We start from the raw sequence: 23,671 nt of genomic DNA, 5'->3' as shown, positions 1-23,671 counted from the left end.
CTCAATCTACTTATGTGTTAGAGAACAAGGTCACTGTTGGCATAGAAAGGACTCCTCAGCAGCATGAGAAGAATGCACAACAAGACAACGACAGGCAAGGACAAACACCTTGCATTGCTCTCAAGCTTAACTCCACATATGCAAAGAAAACTATCAGTGTACCTCTGCTGACACATCCCCTGTGCCCTCCGAGACTCCTGCATAACTGACAGTGTGTTTTCTAAGCTTTCAAACCAAGAACCTGTATGACCTTTATCATTTCTTGGCCTGCACTTTTGTAGCATTCCCTCATAAGTATGTGACACTTTGAGCTGTTACAAGACTCAAACTTGTAGTGACACAACAGAGATGTGCAGAGGAGGAATGCAGGCATGCAAATACACAGGTTAGATCAAGTTAAGAGATTTATCATGGTGCTTAGCAAGGGTCTTAATCTTTATGATTGTAATATTACTTATTACTCATTCTCATAAACACACTTAATTCCTTCTTATTTATGTACTTATTAAACCACATTATCTCAGGTAGGTGGTAAAAGGGAGCAATGCAATCATATTATTCAAATATGAATAATGGAATGTCTTAAACTTAATAAAAAATAAGTTTCAATCAAAATTATGACATTTTTGACAACCAGAAACAAACATTTAAATCAAGAAACAATGATGACTAAAATTTTTAGAGTAGTTACCAAAAAATCTGGTACAATGACTGTCTAGAAGATCACGATAAGCTAGTTAAACATGAAAACTTTGCTTCTGAACGTCACAAAACTTGCCTTCCATAATAACTAGCAGTTACTATGGCAAGCCTTAAGTAAAGTTTTGAGCAATATCAGTTGAGGAGCTACCAAAATCCCCACAGCAGTCCCCAAAACTCAAAAACTATCACCAAGTTTAAATGTTACAGCTACAGGTTTGAGGTGTTGTTTTCAATAAAATGAGTTACTGCCACCTGAGACCTCAGTGCCAGCTCAGCTGGCCAGAGCATGGTGCTAATGATGCCAAGGTTGTGGGTTTGATCCTTGTATAGGCCATTCACTTCAGAGTTGGACTCAATCCTTCTGGGTCCCTTCCAGCTCAGACTATCCTGTGATTCTGTGATTACAGTAATATGCCAGAAAAACTGTAGCACCTACAGTACCTTTTGCTCTTCAGGAGGATAGTAAAGATTAGTATGTCTCTATCAATGGCAAATTTTGCTATTTTTATTTCTCCTGTAAAAATGGCTTTCTAATATATTAGAATGGAAATATCCTTAAGCATTCTTTATGCCAGCAGATTAAAAGCAAGTTGAACACTGAATTCCTACTATAGCATTTGATTGAAGTGAAAATGCTTTTCAGAACAGCTATTTTAACACAGACAGTCTTCAACAACATAATAAAGTAACTAAATATCTCTAAGCTATAAAATACAAGAACATACCTATCTAAACTTTGTAGTCATAACAGGCAATGTTTTACTGTGGTTAGTACTAGAACTTAATATAGCAATTACATATAATATTGTCTACTAATGCGAGTACATCCTGATGAGGATAAACTGTAGGCCTCCTAGACCTCCTTCTCATTCAATATCCACGTTATATTGCCAAAAAAAATCTGATTATTACAAACAGATGTAATTTATGGAGTTTTTTTTTTACACTCTTTTCTCTTTTCCATGGACAGAAAAATTCTTAGAAAACAGTTAACTCTCTGTCCATATGTACTCATGTACCATATGTACATGAGTGTTCAAATAAAAATGTAGGACGATTCCAGCTTTATTGTCAATTACTACTCTTCCACAGGCCATGGTTTCCCCAGGGTTAGCCCTTATGTGTACACTTCAAAGCATGGAATATGAAAGCAGACATAAAATAGATATGATATAGGTTATCAGTGATTTCAACATCAAAGACAGATGACATCCTAGAAGATAAAAGCCTTGATTAAATGGTACATCAAAATAACACCATTAGCAGTACCTCACAAATTGATTGTTTCATATAGCACAGGTATTACTTCCAGTCAGGAAGCACACACTATTATTCTGCACAAAACTGCAACTTGATTGTTTTGTAAATTATGTTATGAAATTAATAAGTAACTTACATGCTGACCCTGTAGAATAAATTTTAAGTAAAGAGAATGTATATTAATTACAAAAAATTCAATTTCGTAAGGCTATTGGGAATATAGGCTTTGCAAAGTATATTAGAACCTCACCTGAGAAGCAACAATATAAATAATATAAAGCCTTAGGCAATGCTTGCTCATTAGTTCAAAGCAGTCAGACAGACAACACTACATTTTAACAGCTTTCAGAAACTACTAAAATCTTAGCAACACAATGCTTAGATGTTGTCCACTCTTTAAAATTCTGGAATAGCATTCAGATAATAGTGACAATATTTCTCACACTTCTTCCTTCAGTGCAGGGGAAACACAGAGGACAGAGTACATCCATATACAACAATACAAATGCCACAAGCTTACCTGCAGACTGAGCACTGTAAAGGGAAGGATCAACCAGAGGAATATTCTGAGGAGCAGGCTGAATGGTGTTACTTGTCACTCCTGCAAATCAATGCAAAAAAAGGACTTGGACTATTTTTACTTACTGACTTTAAAAGTAAGCAAAAAACCAGAACATATATACCTTATGATTTTCAAATTAAGCAGCTGATAGCATAGGAATTCTGAAACTGTGTAACAAATCATTTAAATGCTTTCACTTCAAATATGAATGTTTTACAAAATAAAACAGAAGAATGTACAGACTGGTACTGGTAAAATGTCATCCATTTTACCAGTACAGGATTTCACAGAAATTTAATTTCAGGCATTAAAAAAGTAAGAAAATACTTGTCCAAGACACACTGGTTATCCTGAAGTATTGAGGAAAACCTGCTAAAGAAAAGTGTGAGTAAACTTCTATATTTGAAATTTAAATTCTACATTCTGATACAAGAGGCAGTTTATATTAATATACTTTTTAAGACCAGTGCCAGTCACCTCACACTTGCCAGTTATCTCCTTCCTAATTCCTTTGAAAACAATTAATGAGAATAAAAAATGCTAGCTAAGTGTAAAAGGGAAATAATGGTGCTTGAAGAAGAAACAGCACTTTATACTGTGAAGCATTCTTGTACCTGCATTCCTATTTTAGGGACACTCAGTTTTGATGGAAAACTGTAGTTTTGAAGTATGTTCAGAACATACCAGACTAGCATAAAGTTATTTCTGCAACATCTGCTGTCTAGGAGGAGAGTATAATCACTTTTCTAAATTACATCACTCCATTGAAGAATATCTGGGGTTAAAACTATGTAATGTACAGAATTCATGTATTACAACAAGGTACGTACTCCATAATTTTCAGATCCTCCCAGACCCAAAAAAAATCCCCACCTATCAGAAGGATTTCCTTTTGATAAAGCTGAAAAAAAGAGTATCCTGAACTATTCATAGGGTGAAGCATTTTTTAAATGAAAAAGTAAAAGAAAAGGAGGGATTGTGTGACAAAACATCTTGTACATTCGATAATATAAAAAGGCATCTGAACAATAAATGATCACTAGGATTGAAATCAAGATATTTAAATTTTTTATTCTTATTAATCATTAATTAATAATTCTACTCTATGATTATTACAAAAAGGTCCCATTAGTTAAAAAAGTTTTATTCACTAATCACTTAATCCTTTTTTTCTTTTTCTTTTTTTTTAAATAAATACAGCATCTGGGAAGGAACTTGGAATTGCTAAGAACTTAGTTTTGGTCCAAAAATTACATGTAATAATAAGAAGGATGTAGGAGCCAATATGCTTAGCCATAGGAACAAAATTCCCATTAATTATATTGTCTGAAGTCAATCACACTAAAGCACTTACATGGGAAAAGGGGCAGACCCCACACCAAACCACTATGAATGGTACACCAGGCATGATTGCTATAGGGTTTTAACAATTTCAACACTGTGTTGATAAGCTCCCACATGAAGAACAGCAGCCTATCTGCAAAGGGAAAGCTACATATGAAATGTAGTAATACATTTTCATCTATAAACTGAAAGATTTACATTGTGCTTTACAGTACAGATGTTGCAATGCAACACCATTTTACTGATTTAAGAGAAGACAAATAAATTCTGTCTGCAGAAATAGTCACTTTCTTAGTCCATATATGTATTCTGTAAAAGTGCTCCAAACTATGATTTACATATTTCAAGAAAACATTAAAAAATATTTCCAGTGGCATTTTTACGATTTTAGCTTATGAAGATGCTTTTGCCACTCAATACTGTGTTATTTTACTTTCTATGTGATGGACTAGAATTTGGGCAAAAATTCATCTCTCAATGAAGGCATGGATTTCTCATGTGTGATTTGGAGATACCTGTGTTATGAGGTACTTCAGCTGGAGTGTTGGCAGGTGCATGGGCACCTGGTGGTATATGTATGCCAGTGTAATTACTAGTTGGTATGTTGTTAGCTTCATATGTAGATGATGATGATGATGGAGCTGTTCCACTATGGACAGAAGACGACCCCGCTTCTTCCCTTTCAGCATCTGCTAAAATAGGAATACAAAATAGGAATTACTGCAACTACTATGTATAAGCACTTGAAAACTTTGGCTTTCCTTAACACCTCCTTTCAAATTTTTATTGCTAAAAAAATGGCCACCACACAGTGTGACATAAAACATCAACCCAAACCACATAGGGTTGATTTGAAAAGGTAAAAAGCAACATATCATGCAACAAAGATCTAGACACTCACATACTTTCCAAGATCTCCTCTGTTCAACTTGAAGAATCATTTCCTTACTTGTCTGAATATAAGCTGTCTCATTAGAACAATTTGTTATACCTTTGTGTTCTGCATCCATAGAAATTGAACAAGTTACTACAAATAGGCAGTAATCTACATTTTAACATATACATGAACCAGAATACGGAAAAATGTATTTGCTTTACAAACTCTTCATAAAAGGCTAGACAGTGCCAGTTCTTTTACCCCAAATCAAACCACAAATAAATAAAAACCAAGAGGAACTTTGGGAAAGTAATACCAAACAAGAAGCTAAATGCAGCTTAGCCAAGTCATAATTGCATCTAGAACAGTTAGAATACATAATGACCTGTAAGAATAATGAGGTTCAATATATCCCACAGCATGTACAAAGAACATACATATTTTTCAATCTAGTCATGTCCTTAAGGTTCTGATCTACTTTATTTAATACTGCTTTAAAGGCAAAGGATCCAGTCAATTCAGAATAGATTGTTGATTCCTGCTCCTTCATTTGAATTAGGTTCAATTTAAAAAACCTGATTTACATTTACTGTGTATGTATTCACCTGTATCAATAATGTCAGATGGAACAAGCAGTTTTGGGGATTGCTTATTTAACAGCCAGTGCTTGAAAAGTAACCAAAAAATAAGGGAGGACAAAACTTGTATGTGTGTAGAGCAAGCAAAAGAGATCCACACTGATCTTCAACTACACAAGACTATGAATTATGCAAACATTTCTGCTGCTTAATAATTAAATGGTCTACTATTAAAAATATTACTATTATAAATATGAGAATTATTTCCCATGTAAGTCCTACCTCCCAGAAAAAAATTTACATGCAACTTAAGGAAAAATGTCTAAATACCTTCTAATTTACAATATGATTTACTAATAAAAAGGCTATAAAGCAGAGTAAAATCAAGCAATTTTAATGGGCTTTAATAAATACACTCTGGTTTTATGGCACAATTTCTGACACACGTAAATGAACACCTACATGTTACTGGAAAACAAAAAACATCTTAAGTGTCAGATTTTTGTTTTGCTGTATTTTTTGTTAGTAACTCATATTGCAATAGTGTGTGGCTAACGTGTGGAAATAAAATGAAATGTCTGAAAACTGGCAAAAAGAAGGTGAGATTTGAGAGTAAACATTGCATATGCTATTTTTTAAATAATAATGTAATGAGAGGAAACTATTATTTGAATGGTGTATTTTTCACTGGTTTTGGTGTCAACTGAAATAAAAAATTACAAAACACTTCCAGAAAAAATAATGAACAAAACCAGAGGCTTACTTTGCATAAAATGAATTAAATAGTTACACACAACACTCATCATGCTGTCTGAAGGTGAGGCTGCCAAATATTACTTGTAACACTGTTACCAATTATTTACAGTTTGGGCAAATTGTAGCCATAAAGTTGGAGTTTCCAAGCTGGGTCTCTGCTTGAAGCTAGGATTTTGGGAAAGCTGCTGTAAAAATTACTAAGCAACTGCTGAGGATGAGGCAGTGAGAGAAAATGTGTTTCCACTGTGCTTACCATCTCAGCTATGAGAAATTACCTGCAAATTCATGCCCATATTTAAGCTGTTAATGCATTTATTCCTTTATTCTGCCCCTTGCAGCTTCCTGTTGCCCTAATCTGGTTCTCAAGGCACATTCTGATTTCCTTCTCTGCACTAGGATTACATATCCTATATCTGCAACCCTTTACCACATACTTGTGTTCCTCTTGCACTGCCCCAATTTTCTCTCCAAGCCATTCCCAGTTTCAGCTTCCAACTTCCTCACTGCACAGTTCAGGGTCTCTACTCACTCCTGTAACAGTGCAATGCTGTGGACAACACGGGCCACAGAAGACATGAACTCAAAGGGTTAAAGTCTGGCAATGTTAAAAACAACCAAAAAAAGTGTTAGAAGTGCTAACCACCAGTAATAACAGTGCCTGCAAGAGGCAAATTCACAAATGGACAATCTACTTTTTAATCAGGTATCGAAAGATTGTATCGAAAGATAAAGCTCAACTGTTTGATTTACTCATTGTGCAACTGGGCAATGTTAAAACTGTACTAAACATAAAAGTAGTTTTGTTTAAGTTAACTCTCCTTAGTCTTTAAAGTGCCCAAATATCATAAAAGCATTGTAACTATTCTTTCAGCAAAGCAAATATTTAAAATATTCTTTAACAAAGACTAAAGTATTAGAAACATTTTAAGATATCCACTCTCAGTATTTGTGAATAGTTTGTAACAGTAGCACCAGAGAGAAGTATTTCAGGCTGCTATAAAAGAACATTTAAGTCAACAGAGGTTTTAAATTCTATGGCTAGAATGTCCAAAACATAATTGAAAAAAAAAATCTTTTCCAGGGAATGAGGATCATTCTAATTCTATCAAATTAGAAAATTATTTTCTCATGCAGCAGTAATAACCTAGAATTCAAAGTTCCTTACAATTTGCTTAAAAATACTGAAACTAGGCTGTGAAACAGTGACACAATTGTTTCACATTTCATTTCAGCCCCAGCTGAGTTTTTTGTCTTGAAACTTCATCAGCTTTTGTGCTTGAATCCCAGCATAATGAATTCAAGAGCTCTTTAAATTTTCTGCAGAGCTAGTGTACCCAGACCACCTGTTTGTGTTTTTTAAAATTATTTATTTACTGAAGGCAAGATTTTGTGAAATCACTGCAGCCCCACAACCAACCATCCAAAGATACTTTTATATAAACAGAGGATTCTCAAGGCTTACTGGCATTCCCTTTTCTAGCGTAAGCAAGCACCAAGCATGACTTAATTTCAGCAGCTCAGTGTGCTAAATATAAAATTAGCAAAAATTTTTTAAGGAGTCCAGACTCCTCCAGTTCTCTGGACTCCTGTTTTTCATGAGTTCAAAGAATTATAATCAATACAGGTTTTTTTTTTTTGTCTCATTTTGCTAAGTTATTTCTCTTTTGCTTGAGATGTTGCCAAAAGATTTACAATGTAAGGTTCTATTTGATCACTGCTTTTAAAAAACAAACCAAACATGTATTTTTTCCACAACATTGAGAAAAGGACTCAAAAATCCATCAATTTTTCCCGCACTGTTCTTTTTACTAGTTGGAACTATTAAGGTTTTCTGAAATTCTGAAATGGAAATGTAGCCTACATACTATATATTGCAATGAAGGTGATTAATGTATTTACTATAGCTATAATATGGCTATTTAGGAACTTTTTTCTATTTCCATTTTTTTTCCATTAGTGTAAAACCTTGTTGGATGGCCCAGGGCTAATGCTAAGTAACCTTTATGTGTATTCTAGGACTTGTATTCCAGCTGCATTAATAAATTAAGCATGTCATTTTAAGGTTTCCATAGTGGCATCCTGACAAAAGCATCCATAAATCCAATAGCAGAACTGCATAAAGCATGCCTATGTACTGTAAAAAACATCTCCAAGAGTTACAGTATGGTTTTCAAGAATCACAAAAAAAAAAAAAAAAAACCACTTTGGAAAAAAATGGTAATTTGTCAAGCTACAGAGACCTAGTTTCACTCTGTTTAAACAGACTTTTTCCACATGTGAGGGGAGGAAGAAAATGAGCAAGCAGAAAGGAATGGGGAAGGTCCAGTCATACAGTCAAACAATACAGCTTTTCTTCTTATGATGCACAAAGAGGAACTGAAACTCTTTTGTACTGATTCTTCTCATAAAAAATTAATTTGCATAAAATTTTTGTCTTGATTATGTGAGAAATTATGGACACCTACATCATGGAGCTAATCATAAAAAATAAACATCAACATGTATTTTTCATTTCATTTCTTAGAAAATTAGGAGTGTGAGAAATAATCTCTCTACATGAAATACAACAAAATAAACAAGCAAAAAACATTTTGTCAAGTTACAACTCTTGCAGGCTCCCTATCAAAAAGTATGTTAAAATTTTGATTCGCTCAGCATTTGTGAGTGCAAATAACAAAATAAACAAGCAAAAAACATTTTGTCAAGTTACAACTCTTGCAGGCTCCCTATCAAAAAGTATGTTAAAATTTTGATTCACTCAGCATTTGTATCTCTTTTAAGATGTATGTAGACATAACCTGGTAATGAAAGCAAAAGTCTTCACCAATTCCCATTACCACCTGTAATGAACTGCAACAAATACCAAGGATTTGAGGAAAGCCTGAATTCTGCTTTCCTTCCTACAACAGTTTCTTTTGTAGCCTTGAGCAAGTCAGTTACTTCTGCGCATTAATAAAAATGAAGAAAGAGCCTATTTGTTGATCTATTGAGAAATATTAGCTTCTACAAGTTGCACACGTGGATTTTTAGCAAAAGCTTTGTAATGTTTACTTAGAAATTCTATTTTTGCACTTGTTTAAAATTCATAGTTAGTTTCACATACTCAGGTCAGCTTTACCACACTGAGCCAGACCACTAAATAGCACTCATTTAAAGCTGAAAATATTTAACTGAACTATTCATTACATTCAATATAACAAGAGATTTTTCTCTCACATGTTGCATTCTCCATTAAACCATCAAGCTGCTGTAATTTGAGAAAGATGAAGTGAAGTTTGCAGTTGAAGTTGCATCGTAAGTATCTCTGGCTACAGCTGCATGGACAGCTAAGGAAACTGCCTTGGAAAAGATTGTATGGTGAAGAAGAAATTAGTTTGCTAATGCTTCACTTCAAATACAGCTGTGCCTACACTGGAGCACATTTCAGGGGGTAAGATACCCATGCCAGTGTTTAAGTCTGTAGGGTGCCTTTAGGTTAGGAAAACATAATAACAAGAACAAACAAGTAGCTTGGATATAAAATTATCATACTTGGTATTTGTTCACAAATATTTGAATTTACTTATGTTGCAGTGTTCCTGGAGAACTAATATATAAATAGTATTTTATCCAGGAAATTGCAAATAAATTGTATTTGGCACCCAGGCTCTTAGACACTATAAAGATAATAATAAACTGAAATAGATGTTTGGTACACATACTCCTTAAAAAAACCAAATCATGATAATATCCCTTTTTTTTTTTTTAATGTAACACTGTCCAGGACATATAAATTACAATGTAGAGATGCATCAAAATGTGAGATTACATAATGAAAAGATTGAGAACCAGAGAAGAAACTAGTTTTCTAATGTTTTGACATGTCTAAAACAAAAAACAAAAGTACTAAGTAGAAAATTACAAGCCTACTTGTAACTCATTAAAAGTAACATTTATATTACTTTATATTAATTTATATTTCATATGTGTGCACAAGTATAAATACACTGGTCATCTATATTTATACATACACTCAGAAAACTTTATGTAGCCACCCCTGTAAGGTGGCTCTACAGGTCAGATACATACTCTACAAGCTAGATCTTTCCCTTTCGCACTGTAGATTTGTTTACTAACCCTTTTTATTTGAAGAATTTTGTATTACTAGATCCGAGCTTAAGAGATAAATTAGCATCAACTTAACTGACAAGCCATAAAGTCTCATGTGCCAGCTCAGAAGAAAATTACAAACTATTTGATGGTCTCAGTTGTTCTAGGTATGTGAAGAATGATACACAGAGGTTGTCATTGTGCAGAATTAGTCTGTTTTAATCTGCATAGTGAAAATATCCATTCCAATGACATCCTATCTCACAAGAGATCAACCTTTGAAATTTGTATTCAATCTGCATAGAGGAGAAAATCAAAGAAACTGGTCACTACCAAAACCAATGAAACTAATCACTATCTAATGCAAAACAACTTGTTCTGACACGCATTCAGTTTGGTTAAGTGGATGTCCTTGGGAATCATCTCCTTAACTGTTACAAAAAGTGGGAACCTCAAGGAATCCTGTACAGGGAGCTCAGGTAGCCAGGGGAAGCAACTGAAAACACAAGGAAAAGGAAGATGAGTGAGAAAAAGGCAGAAAATCCAACTCAGTATGAGCAGACCATACACGTGTTTTGAAACTGACATTATTACACAGGGAGAAAGGAGTTGTCTCACAAGCAGGTCTTTGCTTTGAAGCTGAATTTGCTTGCCACCATCCCACTTTTAACTCCTACTTAACTTCTGAGAGAGGATAAACTGGCAAAGGGATCATAACTTTACAGAACAGATTTAAAGGAGGGACTGTGGTTAAAGAAATGTATGGTTCTGGCCCGAAGCTGACAATACCTTCTAGGAGAGTAGCTGTATTCAAAATAATAATCTCCACAATAAGGAAAAGAATATTTTATTAAATAAGTCAATCACACAGTAAGGTCCAATAAAAATAGCAGCAGGAGAAGCTGAAAAGAAGAAGGCAGCTCATTGTGAATAGAACATCAAGCTGGGAAGCTGTGCTTCCTGAGGGGTGCTCCCTGAAGAACTGTGCCTACCACCACTTCACCTTAGCACAGCCTTCCGCTCTCAAAAAGCAAGGGAAACACGTACCAAAACTCTCTCCTTCCATTCCAATGGGGCCAGGCTGAGGAGTCTCTCCATTCTTTAAGCAGTTATGAATGTATGCTGCCTTCCACCTGGCGTACTTCCTGTGCTGGGCATTCTGGGGGAGGGAAAAGGCCAGCCATTTTAACAACTCACTTCTGCAAATTAATGCATTCAAAACAGAAATACCAACATCTTTTCCACCTTCTCTGCTGTCATTTGACACCCTTTTAAAGATAAACATGTAAAATTAATAGGTGAATTACAAAAAATAATTAAAATAACAGCTCTAACAAGATCTCAGCATGAAAGGAAAATGTGGAGATGTTTAATTAGTGCAGCATATCAGGAAAAGGAAATAAATTATACCAAGAACATCTAGTATGAAAGACATAGCACTGTGTAGTAATTACTGACATGAAATAATGAAGAAAGCATCCTAGCTCCATAAACTTTGATGATTATTTACTTTAGATTTAAATACTTGAAACTAAATGCTACTGCTGCTTATCAGAAATATGAAATTTCTTCTAATTATACTATTTTAAAATGTATAATTTTACTTAAAAGCATGAATACAGAAAGGCTGATGTAACTGCAGATTAATGTGATTTGTTTATAATATTTCATGACATTATTATTCTATGACATTAATATTCTATAACATTAATATTGTTTATAATATTCTATGACATTATAATATTCTATGACTTTTTTTGTTTTTTAAAATATACTTTACTGTTCCTAAGCACAACTTTTAGCATGTCAAAACATGAAAGGAAGATTGGCCACTTTGTATCTCCTGGGCAGTTACAACAGTGTTTAATCCAGGAAGAGCTCTCAATTGATGCAAGAAATATTAAACTGATTATGCAAATCAACTGCTTTGCCAACAGTTGTATGGGAAACAACCAGTTCTGACAGTTACGAGGTAATATAAATCAAGGATCAAGGCTGAATATAAACATTAGTCATGTGGAAGGATGAGTGGAGTAATTTGCCCAAATGAACAATGGAGGCTGGGATAGCATGGTTCCCACCAATGCCAAAATTTTAAAAATTAATTTTTTATTTTTAAAAATTAATTTGAAAATTAAATCCAAAATTTCTAAGAAATTAAAAATTAAACTGAAATTCAATACTGTACTTCACAAAGCCTATTGCACTGTCATCTAGATAAGGGCAGAGAGACACAATACAAAAGGTATCTTCCAGCAAGCTCCCTTGCTCATATTTAATACATTGTATCACCCAGGATGCTCACACAATCCAAGAGAAAGATCTGGTCTTCATTTTTGAAAACAAGATGTTCTCCAGAAAAAAAGCCTATCCTGATAGCATATTTATTAAAATGCATTCACTCTACCTTCAAAAAGAAAAGGTGCAATTGGAAAACATGGCTTTCTGTTAAACTTTGTTTTAATAATCATTTCTGGTCAGTCAGCGTTACAGATTAAATTCCTTCACTCATAACAAACACTCTAGAAGCCACAAAATGCAGAAAACACATACCCAGAGTATGCTACTTTTAGGAAAGATTATTATGCAATATTTAAGAGCCTGTACATCTCCCCCCTATTCTAATATGGCATTTATTTATTGACAAAGTGTGAAGATGCAGTTGTATCAGGTGTTCATCCCAGGTGCTGGCAACTCAGCATGGCAGGAGTGGTGTCTGAGAGGACAGGCCAGGGCTGCCCCACGCTGGATAAAACCAGCCCCAGTGCACCCACCTCGGGGCACAGCTGAGGCCCTTGGCTCCCAGCACCAAAAGGACGCATTGAAGAGGAGAATGGAACAAAGTGTTTGATGTCTCTCCTGCATCCCAACTGCAAAGCTTATCATTCCAGAACTGAGAAGTGAAATGCTGTTGGTTTGGTTTGTTTATAAACATGCACTGCTGTCCCTTTTCAGAAGGCTGCCCTATTGAATAAATGCTACTACTGAGGTAAATGAAAAGAATGCTGCTACTGCAGAGCTTCCTACTACTCTGATCTAAGCTGTGTCTTGTAAAACCAAACTTTCCAGTAAATCCTTTTGCCTAGTTCTAATATGGAGATATAGAGCAACCACCCTTTATCTGTGACACAACCCATTCATACTACCCAATAAGCAATCACTTGCCATTTAAAAATATATATACTATGCTCAACATCCATTTTCTGATTCTGAAATATCTGCTTTCAATGCCTTCAGCTATTGCTTTAAAAGCCTTTTAACAGTCAATAGTCCACAAATGAAGGCAATTTCAACCATCCATTGAAAAAATAGGCAGATGGTCTGAATATAGATGTCATCCTCTATAAGCAGGTGTCAGGCTGAATTTAACTTAGACTTTTGCAGAAGTTTTTTTCAGGCTAAGACGGCCAAGTCATACTTCTCCCATCATCCCTTTACATGAGAATGGATAAATAAACTCTTGCAATGTAATGATGCTACACAGAGGAGCAAATATTTTCTGTATTTCTTGTACACTCGCTTTTACCATTGGTATTCACCAATTAAACAAAATGAGAGAATTCTGCTCATTGCTAAGCATTTCTGTCCTTTCAAAATCAACAACAAAAAACCCAACACACAATAGAAAATGTACCACTGCTAGCATTCTGCACTGACATTTGTAACAATTTCTTCCATCTTCAAAGCAGGATTGCTTCAGGTACTCTGAGGAATCAATTGAACAGTGCACTATCCTGTGCACTGCATTCCTACAGACAAAGATTTTTTTTCAGACCAGTTCAATGTGCAAATATGCATTCACTCTCTGGCTCTAGGAAATATTATTACTGGATCTAGTAAGGGATGTCAGGGTGCAGAGCAGACAGTTTTAAAAGAACACATCAAAAAGCAGACTTATTTGTGCCTTTCAATAAGATGAAATTTTTGGATTGGTATAGTCTCAGGCTATGGAAGATGGAGAATCTTGCAAGAACTCTTCACCAAGCATTTCTCTTGGGTATGACCTATCTCTAGTATCTACACTTACATCCTATAGTATTCCAGAAGAGCACCACTATCAAGACCATGCCTTATTTTCTTTCCAATACTTACAAATGAAAGTAGGCACAACAACTGCATTTTAAACTGAGCAAGTACAACTGCACTTTAGGCACACTTACCAGATTGGGGATTTACACACAGGATGCCAAGCCTGTAAATTTCAAGTAGGACATGGAAAAAAGTGAAGGTGGACAAAGCTAGGAACCTTGCATCATTTTTCCCCCTATAATCATTCCCACTTGCTCCATGTGCCCCACAGTAAAAATCAAACTTTGAGTTTCTAATTGATACTTGTCATGAAGCATCTTCTAACAGATGTCTAGTATTTCATCTATAATTTATTTGAAATACTTTGCATTATTCTTTATGGCTTTCTAACAAGTATTTGGCTTCACTGATCTTTCAAATTCACATTCACGACGTACAAAAGTGATGTCTATGCTTGGAAAAGCAATCAGATAATACACTCATAAGCCTGACACTTACCTCTTCAGAGAGCTCCCCAAATACTGTTAGAACATCAATCAGGAGACTTGCAGTATAAAAGGACTTAATCATGTTTCTGCAAAAAAGAAAGCATTTTGCTAACTTGGCAATGTCACTCTCTCAGAATCACATTTTAAGCATTGTAATCTTAGCCCATACTGGCTTATTTCAAGCCAAACATCACTTTTTTTTTTTCTCTTTTAATCTGATGTTACAGAAGCTGCTTCACAACATTTAAATCTAGCAATATTGATTAGTCTCCTAACTACTATACAGAAAATGTTCAGCATTTTTTAAAACTGGTTACACGTTCTGCCCTTAGTTTCTAGCTTGGAATTTGCAGGACATCAGAAATCCTGTATTAGCTTAGAAAAACACATGAGCATGCTATAGTAATTGCTGTAAACCAAAACACATAATGGATCATCACAACTATTTTACTATCGCTGGTCAACAGAAACTATAACATGCTTGATAAAATAAAGCAAAATATTAGCCTGTGGTTTTAGAAGGCTTGCCAGTAGGTAAGCAACTCCCTAAGGAGCATAAGGTGGAGGATACCAGTTAATGTGTGATGCTAGAGACCTATAAGTAGTAACAAATTGAGTTTTCCAGAAGAGAATGGAATGTACTAAATCTCAATTCTTGCTTCCTTTCAAATTAAAGAGTTTGGATATTCACATTCCCTGACCAGTATCTTCAGATAAGAACAAAAAGATTTTCACCTACTTATGAAATTGCCCAGCTCTGTCTTCATTGTCTGCATACAAAAACATTTTCAACGCATAATTCTCCACATGAGCAGAGCCAACAATTTCCTGAGTAATTGCTTCATTATCACCAAATTGCTTTTTCATCTGAAAAATGTTGGGAAAATACATTAATTACTTTATTAGACCTTAGCAATTCTGCAAACACAAAAAGAACATGCTGATTTAAACAAAGTCAAGTACAATTTAAAAAGAAACAACTTAAACTTTGTTTTACAAATCTGCAGCTTCTAACATAACAAATGCTAAAAGCAGCATGTGAAAGAGAACGCACATTCTTGGGGGGAGAGAAATATTATGAATAAGTGGTTCTGAATCTGTAGTCACAAAATGCTTAGAAAAACCACCAACACCCCAACATCTTCTCCACCAAAGTTAAAAATAAACACAACTACAATGCTGTGAAGGAACAGCAACAGATATTTTTCCCCTTAGTATCTGAATGACCTGGCACTCTGAAGCCTGTGTCAAGATTCAACACAGTTCAATGGTAAAGTAGTTCATGCTTCATGAAGGTGCTGTAGATCAGAGTCATCATGTTTCTCTCCTCTTGTGAGGTTATTTCACTGCAGTTCATTACATCTTTCAAAGTATCTAAGCCCTACCTTGACCCGCCCGGTGACCTATGGATTTACTGGAATTTTCAGTGTAAGCAGCCTATTTCAATTCAAAGAACTCTTTTCAAAGATGTTAGAGTACCAGAATCCTCAGGTTTCCTAATAAAAATCAGTAAAGCAAACAACCCTCTAACAGTTACAACAGGTGGATTTACAGCTTCTGAATAGGCTTACTGTTTGCACATAAGGAAATCTCAGGTTATCCTTAGAGAACAAAAACAGGAACACTGCATGATACTAACCTGCAGCCTTTATTTTGCCAAAAGATTTAAAAACAATCTCTGAATGGCAGTTATTTTTCACTGTGCGTGCGAAGAAAATTTTAATCATGCAGGCAGCATTTCCATATTTTTTAGATTGCTGCCAACTTTCTAAGACACAGAATGTTGCCAGACGAGTTACTTCATTTCAGTAGTTAAATATAAGCTTTCCAAATAGAATTTTAAATTTAAAGGCTTTGATCAAACTACTCTATGTGGTTTTCAATAAGTATTTGTTCTACAAAGCATAATTTTCTTGTGAAAGTACCAAAATTCCTGTGTTCAAATGAAACACTCAGACACTGAAGCTAACTCAGGAAGAAAACTGATATATATGTTTGTATACACATATATTTCCGTAGCCTATCTGTACACCTCACACTCAGAAAAGAACTGATTACTATACTTGATCTGATGCTCAATTATTTCAAACACACAACTGACACTGTTACGTACACTTCTAAAAGTACTAAAGTTAACCAAGCTGTTTACTGTTGAAATTATGCTTCACACAATCTGTGATCCAATACAGCAGTTCTGGTGTTTTAAAAGTTGATACAAAATTTCAACCATTTAGGCTAATCTTAAAAAAAATTAAACCGCACCCCTCTCCGCCCCCTGGTGGTTATGGGCAGACTCGAAACAGAAGCTCCTAAATTACAGCAGGGGTCCAACTTTTCCATAAACCCCAACTTCCTAGCCCCAAAACTGCTCCATTAGACTTGACTAGGAGTGCTCTCTCCATCCTTCACGCACCCGGATACACAGAAGAATATTCAATACCAGTGCATGAGCTGTCACACAGATAATCTTACCAGTAACCAAGAGGTGAAACTATAGATTTTTGCTGCTTTTTTACTCTTTTCAGTTTTGAAACAGAAAGGGTAATTGAACCCTGCAGATTAACTGCTGCAGTATCACAGTAACCCAGCAAATCCCAACATTTCTTAGGAAATGAAGAGCAAAATCCTTTTGAGTTTTAATCTTGTCTCTCCTGCTATCTCTTTCTCTCTTCGAACACAAACCCCAGTCCTATTAAAATGTCAAAATCCGATGAAATAACCCACCAAGAAATCACTGTACACTGAATTTTCCATTGCAAAAAATCAGTGATACAAAAAGCAAGAAGCACAAGTTATGAAAAAAAAAGGACAAATGGTTCATGTTTCTTTTTTTTTTCTGAAGAATCACAGAATGGTTTGGATTGGAAAGGCCCTTAAAGGTCATCTAGTTCCAACTCCCCTGCTGTGAGCAGGGATGCCATTCACTAGAAGAGGTTGCTCAGGACCTATCCAACCTGGCCTTGAATACTTCTGTGGGCAAGCGATCCACCTTTCATAACTGAAGGCTGTTATACTAGTTCCACACAAACTCTTCAGGCACTGCTAGACTTTGGATGGAATCACTGACTGAGCAAAAAAAGAATGGCTGCTTCATTTTTCAACACTACTTTCTGCTTCCAAATAAGCACTTAGACCTTAGAATTAACAAACTTCTTCCTTTGAGAACAGTGAAAACTACAGGGTATGAACATAAACAACTCCTGGAACTAAAGCTGACCATCTGCACCACAACTTTACCTTTCTTTGTTAAACTCTCTTCTATTTAAGGCTTTTAATTAGTATCAGGTTCATTCAGAAGAGCGTGGCATAGCTATCCCTTACCCACACAGATTAGACTGTGCTTACAAAAATTTATAAAATAAAATCTCCGATCTCTAACACAGGATCGATTCAGAGGTATCTTTATCTTTTAAAGAGTATTTTTAAAAACTCCCTGAATACAACAGTTTAGGTTAGAGATTTCAAAAGCATCCCAGGACTAGGCTATTAAGTTCTACAGCACTGAAATAACTGTACAGACTTCAAGGAATCAAAGGCAAATCAATTTTAAAAAGTCTTCTAGAAGACCTGCATTAATTTTCTAATGAATTATGATTTGTCATGAGAATATGTATAAATATATCATTGTAATTTATGCTGTCTATACAAAATCTTATGGCAAAATTTCAATTATGTTTGTGCATGCATACACACATAGAGCTTCATCTCCTTCCAATCCTTCTGCAATTTATTACATACAACTGAAGTTCATGCAGTATGCTTGCATGTAGAACAGCTGCAGAGAAGAGACAGTATTTCCAGAAATTTAAATAAAAATTATATTAATATTATTATCATTTTTGAGGAAAACAGTAGCTTCTACTTACAGCTTCCAACTGATCCATAAGTTTGGATAAAAATTTACGGCATTCTGGCGTTTTACTGTCAATCTTCATCCCTGTCTGCATTGCATACAAACGACCTTGAAATGATACAAAAGACACAAAAATCACTGAAAATCATTATCCAAGGCAGAACCCGTAAGCAAACCATGCAATGCCTCCCACCACACCTGAAAGACAAACCGGTGATTTAACCATATACTGACTCCAGTGAGCAGCGGCAGCAAAATGTAAGGTTTGACTTTGCAGAGATACTAGGAGATAGTCTGGGGAGATTTACATTTTATTTTTCCCCAATGACTATTCCTAATCATTTTAAACTGATATTTGTATCACTGTTATGCAATATCAAGTGCTTTTATAAACTAGAACCACCCTCACTTGCAACTCACCCAAACAGGAACTTCAAAGTCATTTGAGAGAGTGTAGGGATATAAATGGAACTTCATGTAGCAGGAGCCAGTTATCCTTAAAAGCCTTGAACAAATCGTACGAAGCACCTACTATCTCCATGTATATGCATACATAGCATCAAAACACTCAAGAGACAAACCTGATCTTTACATCAGGCAAGATAGACTTTATCAAACTTCCCCCTCCAAGTAGAGTTGCCAGTTTTTACTAAGATCTTGAACATGAATGATTAACATCTTCTGATTAAAAATTATCTTTTTACTACCAAAAACCGTGAGTTTTAGATTTGCACATGGCAGAATTTTATAGGCTTCATGAAACTGTGGGCAAACACAAGCAAGCATTATTTGCTAGGATTAACACACACCGAGAAGGGAAAATAGCCAGAAATATTCAGTAATCAAATGAAGAACATTTCCCCCAAAAAATAAAATTCCTCTCTCACTTCTGACTCCTAAGGAGTCCTACAAAACACTTTCAAATGCAGAGTTTAAGAATCAAAAGCTCTAACTCCACCAAATATTGTCATGAGGTAGTTATTATGGAATACCCATGTCCTTCTTGCAGGACACAGAGTTCTGCAAGCAATCCTAACTTGCCTCACAGCTTTAGCATCTCGTCCCTCCCAAGCACCTCTTCACACAATAGAGAGAATGTTTTCCCTCCAAATTACCTCAGTAAAAATGAATATAACACAATTGCTATCACATTGCACTTATCCTGTTGCTTGCTGCAGAATAAAATATTTTATACTCACAAGCTTGTCTGCCTTTTCCATCGATTAACAATTTGTTTAATAAAATTTGATCTCTTTCTACAAAACTTAGATTCTGCTGGTAAGTGCCATAATTTAAGTAACTTTTCTGGATTTTTAAAGTAGTATTTCCTATTTTACATACAACTGAGTGCTCAAACCAGACTAAGCATACATTCCTTATTTGGAACTGCAAAGCCCACTTATTTTTGAATGTTAAAGCTGCTGGGTTGCCTAACCGTTTAAAGACACTCTCCCTGAAAAATAAAATACTTGTGCTCTCCAGTGCCTCTCTATTTTTACTATTACAATGTATAGAAGGATTTAGCATCTTCGTATTCAAGTTTTCAGTAAAGAACAACCAAGTGAGAGTCCTGAACAAAACTAAAGGAATTAGTAAAAACTTAGGAAAAACTACAATACTTGACCATGACAAATGAAAGAGTTTCTGTGTAGGTTTCATCAAGTGACAACATTACTATTCAGTTAATTACTGATAAGGGTACTCTTAAGGCCACGTAATTTATCTTCAGGATACTGACATGTTAATGTTAAACATTATAAAACTAGCACATGTAAAGTTGAAATTAGATTTCAAAGACAGTCAAACACAGCGACAGACTTGCATCTAAGGCACTAAAATTAATATTAAAAGCAGTCATCAATTAAAATACCATCATCACATGACAAGGAGCTAATTCACAATCTTCAATTCAATTGATTTTTAAGTACATACTTGATTGTAAGCTCACCTGAACCCATTTCATGGTATAATTTAACAATATGAAACTTCAAAATTAATGTAAGGTTGCTAAACCTCTAAGCCATCTAGATCAGTTATTTCTTTTTGATGGATGCCAAGATCAGATATTTTCAGAGGCAAATAAATTAATTTTAGATTGATATGAATTAGGGCAAAAAATTCAAAATACATTTGTTCATTACAGGATATAGATTTACCTTACTTGCTGAAGTATGCATCTTCAGATCTTGTTCATAATTCATTTACATAAAAAAACTTTGTTTCCATATAAATGGATGCTGAAAATGTCTTTAGCCTTGATCAGTTTAAAAATTGAAACATCTTCTACGCTGTAATGGTTACTCTTGTATTACCTCTATGTGGGTTTTTTCACTCTCATTGCAAATACATCCATTTAAATTGTGAAAGCCAGATAATTTTTTCTTCACTAATATCCCAAGGGGTATTTACAGGACTGAAACATCTGTATGCTTTGTATAAAGCACTGAAAAACCAGCCCTGTCCCCTCCTAGGATTTCAGCAGCTGAGAAAGACTTTAGGACTCCTTCAGGCACTCCAATGAACAAATGCAGAACAACTCTTGAACACACAGAAATCACATGTCAGAGAATAATAGCTATAGAAACAAGAAAAATGTCTTTCGTGTCCATACATAAGTTTACAGTGTGGGTGACACCAAGCATTCTCCTAACAAAAGATTCTAGGACCAAGGTACCCAAGGCTCCTAGGTTGTTAAAAATCAAAGTACTATTATCCAAAGCACAGACTGTCAGAAAGCGTGAAGGTGCCCTTGCAGCAGCAGCTCTAAGATACCAGGAACAGAGACATCCTAGACACAGACTATTAATGTTACCTGAGATAAGATTAAATGTGTTCCGCCTGTCACAGCAATTACATTTCTGTGCCACACAACTGACCACAGCAGACAGTTACCACATGCAGCCACCAAGTCCCAATCTGTATTATAGAAATTAAGATTTCCTGAGAGATCTTATTAACTAGCAAAAGGTCAAAGCACACTTAAGTTACCCTAACAAGAGAGTCCACTCTGATCTTTAATGCTTTTGAAGCCTGGAATTTTTGCATGGTCACTTCTTCACATACATTTATATGTTTGTAAGAAGGACTAACCTGTCCAGAGACAGGCCTCTGATGAGGCCATCATTGAGATAAAGGCAAAATCTATTCCTTTTTTGTCAAGTAAGTGGTGATCAAGAAAGAGCACGATGTCTGTGAAAACAACTACTGACAGAGCAGAACTACCTAGTAGCATTCAGAGCAAAGAGGTAGTCTTGGCTCAGATGCTATTGATAAAACACTGATGAAACCTGATTGCAATGAAAGATGACACAGCCTTCAGGTCAGGAAATGCAAAGCAGACACAACCAGTCGAAATCTCCACAAACATCAGTTTCAGTTGATGAACTGAAGAAAGAGAAGAAAAGTACACTCTACCAGTTTGAATCTCATCAGTGACACCCAGAATGTTGAAAAGTATGTTTAGGCACACTAACTACTTTACTCGGTGCTGCTCTAGTCAAAAGAAAAATTTTGGCATTGAAAACCTCTACCATTAAACTTACCAAACAAACAGAAGGTGAAATAGTTGAAAAACTGAATGGACTAGAGATTTCTAGGAAAATAAAAACAAAATAGGAAGAGGAAATAAATTGGTATTTATCTTGAAAGACAATACTGAAATAAATATAATAACCCTTTAATGTTTTAAAATTTTGCTTTTGAAATCACATGTATGAAAAGCAATATGGGAGTGAATCTGAAAGCAGTAAGCAATCCTTTGCCTTACCGCTGACAACAGGAAAAAGCATCTACTAGTTATACTTTTTCCATTTTTGAGTATTACGATATCATATTCATAAGGAAAAGAAATTAATTTATTCCTAAATGCAAGTTCTTCCACATCTGTGTCTTCTGGTATCCTCTCTGCTCTAATTTTGAAATGCCCCAAGTATTCTACAAGAAGGCTATCCGTAAGGCTGTGTTTTGATACTACTACCTTTGCCAGTTAAGATGTTCTCTTGCATATCTTTTGTGTGTATTACTTATTGTAAAAACACATGACTGTAACTGAAAAATATGTTTTCACCTAGTGAAGTAAATCTATTAATGTCCTTTTCCTGCCTAACTTGCAGCAAGTGGGCAAATGCACTTCATTACTAAATTTTCAGCAGCAAGAGCAAAACATACCTTTCCTTTGTTAATATCATCAGTCAAATTTTAAACTAGCAATTAATGGTCAAAGAATTGTCCTCCATGTTTACGCTGACATGTAATCTCAGTAGCAAATAACTCATGAGTGAGAGGTCAAAAGTTTACCACCTATAGGATCTCCACTAAGAAAGTCAGTGACATGAGTTCAGTTGCCCCTTTCCCAAGACCCAAAAGAAAACAAATTATTTACATTCCATTAAATACAGCTGCTCTGATTTCTGTAATGCAAAAGCAATGGACAGTATTATTACTATGTTTGCTAAGTCACAAAACTTTGGCTTCAATGGAAGTGGTTCAATTTCTAATAAGTGGAAAGTAATCTCCTGAACAGTATAGATGCCACCAAAAAAATCTTCATAGCGTTATGTATTACAAATGCACCCTCTTGTTTAGTTTACTTTATAGAATATGACAATTTAAAGGCCATTTTACATCAAAATCATTTTGGTTTTCTCTTCAGAACTTCTCTATACATTAAACAAAATGTTTAAAGTGCATGTCCCTAATGACCAGTGACACACTCTTAAAAGTAAAGAACTTGACTTAGAGGAGGCATTTATTTAGGAACTTCTAATAAAAGAAAATCCTCTATGAACAGCCAAACTTCTGAAAATGTTGATGTAAAAGAAAATTAAAACCATACAATGCAGATGCAAAAATTTTCAAGTTTTAAACTCTAAATGTATATGAAGAATGTAGACAATCTTGGAATTAAATGACCTGTATTTTTTCTCTCTCTTCACTATTTATGATTAAGATCTGGAATATATGGGATCAAACAGATGAATGAAGTTATTCCTCCTTTTTGTTTTATGCACTTAGTTTTATAATAGACACAACTATTTTTTGCCCCTCTCTATTCAAACTAAGTAGCAAAAAAGACTTTTATGGGGCCAACAAAGTAGTACTGTATGTGCAGAAATTAAAGTACTAAGGAGGTAA

The 23,671-nt window shown here is 35.1% G+C and overlaps 1 protein-coding gene across 3 annotated transcripts in view; it reads right to left on the bottom strand.

The window, feature by feature from the left end:
• VTA1 (vesicle trafficking 1) overlaps window positions 1–23,671 on the bottom strand; it is a 38,216-nt gene that overhangs the window by 5,780 nt on the left and 8,765 nt on the right. Inside the window, exons 2-8 of one of the 3 annotated variants that reach the window (XM_059841864.1) lie at window positions 22,081–22,130; window positions 18,552–18,646; window positions 15,425–15,552; window positions 14,696–14,771; window positions 11,216–11,327; window positions 4,384–4,560; window positions 2,483–2,563 (exon numbers count right to left, since the gene is read on the bottom strand). In XM_059841864.1, coding sequence (XP_059697847.1) covers window positions 2,483–2,563; window positions 4,384–4,560; window positions 11,216–11,327; window positions 14,696–14,771; window positions 15,425–15,552; window positions 18,552–18,632 — 655 coding nt within the window. In that variant the 5' untranslated portion in view covers window positions 18,633–18,646; window positions 22,081–22,130. The remainder of the gene's footprint in view (window positions 1–2,482; window positions 2,564–4,383; window positions 4,561–11,215; window positions 11,328–14,695; window positions 14,772–15,424; window positions 15,553–18,551; window positions 18,647–22,080; window positions 22,131–23,671) is intronic. The other 2 variants (XM_059841863.1, XM_059841862.1) reach the window with 2 other exon arrangements.

Source organism: Haemorhous mexicanus, chromosome 3 (genome assembly GCF_027477595.1).
Source record: "Haemorhous mexicanus isolate bHaeMex1 chromosome 3, bHaeMex1.pri, whole genome shotgun sequence".
Lineage (NCBI taxonomy): Eukaryota > Metazoa > Chordata > Aves > Passeriformes > Fringillidae > Haemorhous > Haemorhous mexicanus.
Note: the sequence above shows the minus strand (reverse complement) of the source record. Positions and strands in the feature narration are given on the sequence as shown.